The sequence below is a fragment of the Petaurus breviceps genome, unplaced genomic scaffold (genome assembly GCF_028583685.1).
Source record: "Petaurus breviceps papuanus isolate PSGF00001 unplaced genomic scaffold, PetGlider_PUasm1.0 156, whole genome shotgun sequence".
NCBI classification, from domain to species: domain Eukaryota; kingdom Metazoa; phylum Chordata; class Mammalia; order Diprotodontia; family Petauridae; genus Petaurus; species Petaurus breviceps.
Genome location: NW_027185720.1, coordinates 14,158,073 through 14,166,534, shown reverse-complemented (window position 1 = coordinate 14,166,534; position 8,462 = coordinate 14,158,073). Strand labels below are relative to the sequence as shown.

Here is an 8,462-nt window from a genome sequence, read left to right as displayed (position 1 = left end):
CCCTCCCTCTTCCCCTTCCCTCCCTTTTCCTTCTCCCTCTTCCCCCTCCCTCTGCTCTCCCTCCTCCTCATACATCTCCAGCCCCCCAGGTTCTTCCCTTGGTTCTTGGCCGCTGGGCCTGCTCCAGGAGGGGGCAAGAACAGAAGAGCTGCCTCCTGTTTTCTCATAAGCACACGTCTGGGCACAGGGCTTGCCTTCAGGGATGGCCTGCTCTGGGGAGCGTTGCTTGCTGAGCTCTTGGGGTCTGGGGACGCTGGAGCTAACCATGCAGAGGGGCTGATGCTGCTGTTTGTGTCCATAGAACGATGCTGATGGCCATCACTAATGCTCTGGGGCTCTTTGTGAAGACCTTGCTTGTAGTGTGGGGCTTGTAGTGGGCCTTACTGCTCTGGCCAGGTGGGAAGTTAGTGGAGCCAGGTCTGGGTCCAAGAGGCAAATGAGGGGAGAGTGGGAAACCAAGGCCAGTGGTCAGTGGAAGGCAGGGAGGGTCCTCTCTGCTGTCCATCTAGGGGCCACATGGCTTCGGAGCAGGCTTGGGAGGAGGGTCCATGGTAGGAATGTGCAGATGAGCCAGGGCCTGGGCAGGGGCTTGTGAGGCCAAGCTTCTACCTTACTCTGTCCTCCCTAAACAATAGGAAGACTTGGGGGCCCCGCTGTCCCACTTCTGAGGCAGAGCTCTGGGGCTTTCCATACTGAAAGGTTTCCACACTGATTAAATCTGGATCCAGACCAAAAAAATCTGCCCTGTTTAGCAATGGGGAGACTGAGGAAAAACCAGGTGAGGCTGTGTATAAAGGCTGCTCTGGGGAACACAACCCACAGACAGATGAGATCCAGAGAAGGTGGGTTATGACAGGAGCAAGACCCAGCCTGGGACAGTAACAAGCCAGGAGGCCCTGGTGTTTCAGGTCCCATCAAGGGCCTGGGGCACAGGGACCTGGCCTTGGAGTCAAAAGGACCTGGGTTCAAATGCTGCTTCCAGACTTATTAGCTGTGTGACTTTGGGCAAATCATGCAATGTTTCTGGTCCTCAGTTTCCTAATCTGTAAAATACGAGGTCCTGTCCAGCCCTGTGACTCGGCCTTTTCTGAGGTTGCTGCCAACTCCAGCCCCAGAAGCTGGGAGGGGGCAGGGGGTCCTTCCCCGGCCTCGGGTTTGCATCTCCCATGTTCACAGAGTGCTCTCCACCTCCCTAATTCACCGGCCCCCTGTGTGAAGGTTCACGGAGCCCAGGCCCCTCTTTCTGCAGAGGGCAGCTCACGGCCCATGCAGCTGAGTCTGGCTGGCAGCCCCCGGATAGTGGTAGGTGACTGCCCTGCCTGGCAGGCCGGCCCTGATCTTCCTCCTTTTCTGCCCTCCCAGAGCTGCAGGACTTTGTCCACCTCTCTCGGTCCCGGAAGCCCAACTTCATCCTGAGCTCTATGAGGGATGAGCGGAGGACGTAAGTGTGGGGCAGAGCGGGGACTGGGGGGAAGGTGGGCGCCGCCTTGTGCTTCTAAGATCCCGGGGGCTGCCAGCACAGGTGCGTCCCACCTTGTTCCTTCCACCGCTGTGCCCAGCCCCATGTGAGGTGGTTGGGCGCTGGAGGAGTGCGCTTGGGGAGACAGGGCAGACGCAGGTGAGAGAGGATGGGCGTGTGCTGGGAGAGGCATTCCCTGGCATAGTAAGAGTAGTAATCCTCAGAACGGCAGGCGTCAGAGGCCCTTAGGTCTTCACAACACCCCCATGAGGGGGTAATGTGGGTGCTGCTGGTCCTGTTTTACAGATGGGGAAACTGAGGGAAGCTGGTTCAATTGGGTGGTAGTTGGGCTCCTCTGAGCCTATCTATTTATCTCCTGAGCCTAACTGTGCCATCCTTTGGAGCCAGAGGCTGGAGGGATATGGGAGCTGGAGACTGGGAAGAAGGAAGGGGAGAGTGCGGTTAGAGTGTGTGTATATGCGTGTCTGTTCCTGAACTCTGGCACAGAAGTAAGAGAAAAGAAGAAAGGAATGCGGCTTTATCGTGTAGGAAATGGGCAGCCATGGATGTTTGTTGAGCTGGGGAGCGATGGCATTAAGTGGATGTTGGGAAGATGAAGCTGGAATTGGTGCACAGAGTGCAGGGTTTTGCTCAATTGTTGTTCCTTGTCGCCATCCGAGGCGGGCCCCCAGGACACAGACCAAAGCTGTGCCCGGCATGGGCTGGGCAGGGAGAGCCGGGACTGGGTTGAGGTGAAGGCAGCCTCTAGCTCCGTGTTAGGAAGGAGAAGCTAGCCAGGGTGGGAAGGGAAGGGGCATCATGCTGGGGGAACCTGAGGGGCCAGAGTGTCTGAAGAGCCACAGCAGGGGAGGGATGAGCCTGGCCCTGCTTGGCCCCAGAGGAAGGAAGATGAGAGCCTGGGCCCTGGTGCTGGCCCGAGGGTGGTGGGCTCCCTGTCCCTGGAGATCTGCAGGCAGGACAGTGGAGGGCAGCCCAGTCAGGTCCTCAGAGAGGTGTGAGAGCCAGGATGGAAACCGCGGTCTCTGGATTAGTGGAGGGCCCTCGTGGGGCCACTTGCGCAGCCTGCGCTGTCTGTGCTAGCCTCTGGCCCAGGGGCCCTTTCCCAGCCCTGGCCCAGGAGGGTGATCTTCCTGGCTTCCTGCCCCTCACCAGAGTCAAGAGACCCACATTCCCATTTCAGTCTGAACTCTGGGCGAATCGCTTTGCTTGTCTGGGTTGGGGTTTCCATGTCTGTAAAATGGGAATGCAAACACTCATACCATAACCCTTACAGGGCTGCTGGGAAGACAAGCTGGGCAGCCCCCATGTTCCTGCTCACTCCTGAGGAAGTGTGTGAGGCAGGGCTTGAACTCAGGTCTTCCTGGCCCCTGGAATTGTTTCCTGGGCACTCTCATCCTGGCTCTCTGCTCTCCCTTTCTCCCTCTCGGTGCTGAGCCCATGACCTTGAAGAAGCCCCCCTCCCCCCTTCCCAGGTGTTACTACCACTCTCTGCTGTGGCCACCCTCCTGAGAAGGCCCACCCAGCATGGCTGGGAAGCTCGGGGCCTCAGGCTCTCTCATTTCCATCCTTTCCCCTAAAGCCACGACCACCTGCTGTGTCTGGATGGTGGAGGCGTGAAGGGCCTCGTCCTCATCCAGCTGCTCATGGCCATCGAGAAGGCCGCAGGCATCCCCACCAAGGACCTCTTTGACTGGGTGGCCGGGACCAGCACAGGCGGGATCCTGGCTCTCGCCATCCAGCACGGTGAGGGGCTCCTCCAGAGTGATAGAGCCTGGGTTCAGCCTCCCATAGCCAGGGGGACGGGGTGCCAGGGCTAGAGACCCCCAGGGGAGAGGGTGGCATGGGCCTCGCTGAGCCACCCCCAGAGCTGATGAAGGGGACTCAGCCATCACAGACTTGGTGAGTAAGGCCCACAGAGAGGGCCTCGCAGCTAGCAAGCGACCATGGTGGGTCTGGAACCCAGCCCTCCTGCCGCTGCTCCCAGCTTGCCCCCCCCCCGCCCCAGGGAGGATGGCTCCGCAGTAGCCCCCTCCAGTTCCCTTGTCTCCCCCAGCCCTGGGACACTGTCTACCTCAGAGCTGGGCCCCACTCGGCCCTTCCTGGAGGCAACTGCTGACACCCTCGGCCTTTTGTCCCAGGCAAGTCCATGGCCTACATGCGTGGCCTGTACTTCCGCATGAAGGACGAAGTGTTCCGTGGTTCCAGGCCTTACGAGTCGGCCCCACTGGAGGAGTTCCTGAAGAGGGAATTTGGAGAGCACACGAAGATGACGGACATCAAGAGACCCAAGTAAGTCCCGCCCCCAGCAGGGGGGCAGGTGAGTGAGACCCAAGAGGCTGGGCACCGTCCCCTCTGTCCCACCTCGTGTCCAGGGCGGGCTGCACTGGGCCCGGGGGCACTCATCTCCTCTGTGGCAGGATTGGCAGTGTGTGTGGCCATCAGGACCGGGGGGGCATCTCAGGAACTCAGCCCCTTAAAGCTTGGCTATAAAATAAGGAAGGCGGGAAGGGGGCAAGTATCAGTGAAAACCCACTGTGCCCCACACCTGTGCTCAGCACTTTACAAATGGGATTTCATCTGATCTTCACAGTCACCCCAGAGGGAGCTGCTGTCGTCATCCGATTTTACAGTTCTGGAAACTGAGGCAGACAGGTGTAAAGTAACTTGCCCAGGGTCACACAGCTCGTTAGTGTCTGGGGCTGGGTTTGAACCCGAGTCCTCCTGACTCCAGACCCAGATCTTTATCTCCTGTGCCCTGTTGGGGGTCCTAGCTCTAACGCTGGAAGGGAGCTCTGAGGCCATCTGGCTCCCCCCCTCCCCTTCTGGTGAGGAGACTGAGGCACAGGCAGAAGAGGTGATTGGCTGAGGGTCTCGCAGGCAGAATCTCTGTGGCTCTTGCTGACTGGCCTCCAGGCCTCTCTTGGGTGTTAAAAGAGGTCTTGTCATGGTCACTCAGTGCCCCTTTTCATCCATCAAATTCAGCCTGGCAGTTTGGTTCCCATGGGGGCTCCAGGCTTGCTGGGGCTGCTTTGATTCTGGGGAAGCCTGGGGCCTTCCCTGAACCCCCTCATCTCAGGGGTCCCCTGGGCCACATATAGTCTGGCTCCATTCAGACCCACTGCTCTGAGCTTGGACTAAACAAGTTAGGGCAGGGGAAGGAAGCCCAGCGGGAGCATGGAGGCCTGCGGGGCCAGAACGGCCTCCTCCGACACCTTGAGTGGGAGGGCCAAAGCTAGATGAGGAAACACAGTCCCCTCCAGGAGCTTCTGACCTGCTGGGAAAGGCAGAGGACGAGGGCAAGGAATTTCTTCTTTTTGGGCCTAGGTTTTCTCGTCATGAAAATGAGAATGTTAGACTGAAGAATTTTTAATTACTCCAATTCTTCCATCCCCTGTTCTAAGCTCCCTCCCAACTCTTCCATCCCCTGTTCTCAGGCCCCTGCCAGCCCTGCCATCTCTGATTTCATGCATATGCATGAAAACTTGCCACAGTTCACTGCTGCCTTGGGATCCCATGTAGCAAGGGGTCTTCCAGCTGGGCTGAGGCCAGAGGGGAATGGAGGGAGGGTCTTCCCATGGCTGGTGCTTGCACTGAATGAGCTGTGTGGCTCCCTGCCCCCAGGGTGATGCTGACGGGGACCCTGTCTGACCGCCAGCCAGCCGAGCTCCATCTCTTCCGCAATTATGATGCCCCTGAGACCAAAAATGAACCTCGCTTTGCACAGAATCCCAACTTACGCCCCCTCACCCAGCCCCAAGGTAAATGAAGGCTCCTCGGGCCCAGTTGGGAAGAGGGGGGTGGTAGAGGGGCAGCAGGTAGCCCCAGCCCAGCTGGGTGACCCCCACTGTGACCTCCCCATCTTCTCATTAGACTGGGAAAGGCAGACACAAGGGCAGGTTGCTTCAATGGTGTCCTCAGTCAGACAGTGGGTGTCCTCAGGCACTACTCCCCTGTTCCGGAGCCTCAGACCCCTCATCCGTGGAAGGGTCCCTCAGGCCCCCTCCAGCTCACTGTCCACAGTCGCCTCCCTCTCACCCAGACACACGCACACACACACACACACACACGCACACGCACGCACACACACACACGCGCACGTGCACACACACACGCCTCACCTCGGGGTGGTTTCTCTGTCTCCCTCAGACCAGCTGGTATGGAGGGCAGCCCGAAGCAGTGGGGCAGCCCCCACCTACTTCCGGCCCATTGGGCGCTTCCTTGATGGAGGACTTCTGGCCAACAACCCGACGCTGGACGCCATGACTGAGATCCATGAGTATAACCAGGACATGATCCGCAAGGTAAGGCCCCTGGCCCTGCCGGTCTCGCCCTCTGAGCTCTAGGCCGCTCCACGCACACAGCCCGGTGAGTCGAGTCCTGGCTGACCCTGCCCCCATCCTCTTCTCCCAGGGCCAAGGTCACAAGGTGAAGAAGCTTTCCTTGGTGGTCTCCCTGGGGACTGGGAAGTCCCCACAGGTGCCAGTGAGCTGCGTGGACGTCTTCCGCCCCAGCAACCCCTGGGAACTGGCCCGTACCGTCTTTGGAGCCAGGGAGCTGGGCAAAATGGTGGTGGATTGTGTAAGTACCCCCCCACCCCAAAGCCTTTCCCCGGGGGATACGTGCCAGGATGTGGCATGTCTGGGAGGGGGCAGGGGGATACACCTCCTTCCTCTTGTTAAAAATGCTTTAACAGGTGTTTTTTGGCTGGTCTGCTACCATTACTGCCCAGTAACACCCCACCCGCCCACAGCATCGTCCCTTGTAGCAGGAAAGTGCGGCAGGGCTTGCATCTGGTGCCTGTAGCCCAGCACCCCTCAGCAAGGGGCTTGTGGAGCTCCATGCACCCAAGAGTTGAGTGTTCTCAGTTGGGAGGGTCGGGGTGCTCACCCAAGCCCTCTGCTGCAGTGCACAGATCCTGATGGGCGGGCAGTGGACCGGGCCCGAGCATGGTGTGAGATGGTCAACATCCACTACTTCAGGTACCAAGGTCCCCTCAGCCCTGAGCACCTTCTTCCTGCCTGCCCCCTCCTGCTCTGAACCCTTCAGCCCATCAGGCCCCATCCCGCCCCATACCTAGGACCCACTTGATGGAATTTGGTTTGTTGAAGTGAGGGTCCAGCTGGCGGAATGATTCCCCTTTTGTCACTGCCCATCAAGGGTGCCAGACTCTTAGCCCTCACCCCTCTCTGTCTCCTACCCACCAGTGACTGCTCTTCCCTCCCCTGAACAGACTGAACCCCCAGTTGGGGACAGATATCATGCTGGACGAGGTCAGCGACACAGTCTTAGTGAACGCCCTGTGGGAGACCGAGGTTTACATCTATGAGCAGCGGGATCAGTTACAGAAGCTGGTCCAGCAGCTGCTCACTCCCTGAGGCTGGCAGGAGGGCTGGGGGGGGGCACTGCCACTGCCCCCCCCACCCCACCCCATCTCACTTCAGAGACCTTGCGAGGAACAATGCCTGGGATTTGGGTGGCCGGCCCGGGATGAGCACCTGTATGGAGGGGCATCCTCTCCCACCCTGCTCTGAGGGGTTTGGGGTGTTCCCAGCCTGAGGCTTCAGCACCTCAAGCTTGGGGCCCTCTCTTTTCGCCGTTACTGCCTTAAAGTGTTGACCAGACCCATCAACCTCCTTATGCCTTGTCCCCTTCCCCACACCCTCCATCTGGTGACATTTCCAGAGGACCAGCCTAGTGCCACCCTCGCCTTGAGTCACCCTTTGCCAAGCTGGGCTACTGGGATGGGGATTTCCTGGCAAGAAAACTGGACAGGAATGTATTTCTTTTGAGGACCCTGGATGGGGGCCCTGGGGAGTTGGGAGGGAATGTGAAGCTAGAGGAGCCCCTGGAGATAGACCCAGGCAGAGTCTGTCCTCTGCCTCCCCTCTGGGGGCCCCAAGCTGGTGTGGCCCCTCCTCCCCCTTCAGAGTGGTTCTGGGGGATGACCCTTGCACCTGCTCCCAGGCTACAGATTTCCCTCATTCCCTGAGCCTGCTTTACCTTCCTAAGGGAGAATCCACCCAGCCCCAGGAAAGAGGAATTTCAGAGCCAACTTTGCCCCTGGCCTGTTGCCCCAGCCCAGGAAACTCTCAAAGTCCATACCTTGGTCTCCTGTTCTCTCCTCTCTCCCCTCCCTCCTCCATCGGCTTGGTTCTTAAACAACAGTTAATTTATTATTTTGGACAAGGAAATGTTGTAAGCTGCTCCTTGGGGCCTGGCTCTTGGTGCCCCTCCCACAGAAGGTGTGGACAAGAAGAGGGGTGCTGGGCACCCCCCCACCACCACCCTCTTCAAGAGTGAAAACTCAGAACAGAATAAATGTCTTGGATTGCAACCCACCCTGCTTGTGCCTGTGTTGTGTGAGCTCTGGCCTGCAGCTGTCTTCCTCTGCCTGGGGGTCAGGGGCCTTGTATGGAATGAGAGGATTGAATCTTGGGATCATGGCATTTAGAGCTGGAAGGAAGGACCTTGGGCCCCAAGCAGTCCCAAGGTCATGAGTCAATATATCTCATGGTAGAATCAAAAAACATCACCTTATTTCCCCTCCAGTTCCCCCTCCTGATACTGAGGACACGTAGAATGAAGGAAGTCGGACTGGATTGTGGAATGGCAAGATGGGTCCCCTGGGGTGAAGGAGTCTGTCAGAAAAGGGGTGCCGTCTAGCTGGGCCTAAAATGAAAGAGATAGACACATGGATCCCTGAGGGGCTTCCCCAGACTGGGTCAGGAGGACCTCAGCCACAGGTTTCCTGCGGGAGAGTGAGCCCTCTTTCTGTCTTGGGCATTAGGGGTGGATGTACAGGTCTTAGCCAAGGTGAATGCTATCCAATGGAGAGATGAACTTAAAAAGGAAACAGCATTCCTAAGGGCAGAGGAATGAGGGCCAGTAAATGAGGGGGTAAGTCCTGAGCACAGCTTCATTTGTGCCTCTGGACAGTGGGCAAGGGGGCTGTGTTTGGCCCTAACTGCTCATCCTGGCCGAT

At 58.4% G+C, this 8,462-nt stretch overlaps 1 protein-coding gene across 3 annotated transcripts in view; it reads left to right on the top strand.

Moving 5' to 3' along the window:
* Nucleotides 1-7,808, top strand: part of PLA2G6 (phospholipase A2 group VI) — a 46,603-nt gene extending 38,795 nt beyond the window's left edge. For all 3 annotated transcript variants that reach the window (XM_069082130.1, XM_069082131.1, XM_069082132.1), the window contains 8 exons: nt 1,363-1,441; nt 3,060-3,223; nt 3,619-3,769; nt 5,102-5,238; nt 5,627-5,781; nt 5,891-6,058; nt 6,386-6,459; nt 6,711-7,808. In XM_069082130.1, coding sequence (XP_068938231.1) covers nt 1,363-1,441; nt 3,060-3,223; nt 3,619-3,769; nt 5,102-5,238; nt 5,627-5,781; nt 5,891-6,058; nt 6,386-6,459; nt 6,711-6,855 — 1,073 coding nt within the window. In that variant the 3' untranslated portion in view covers nt 6,856-7,808. The remainder of the gene's footprint in view (nt 1-1,362; nt 1,442-3,059; nt 3,224-3,618; nt 3,770-5,101; nt 5,239-5,626; nt 5,782-5,890; nt 6,059-6,385; nt 6,460-6,710) is intronic.
* The last annotated feature ends 654 nt before the right edge of the window (nt 7,809-8,462 follow it).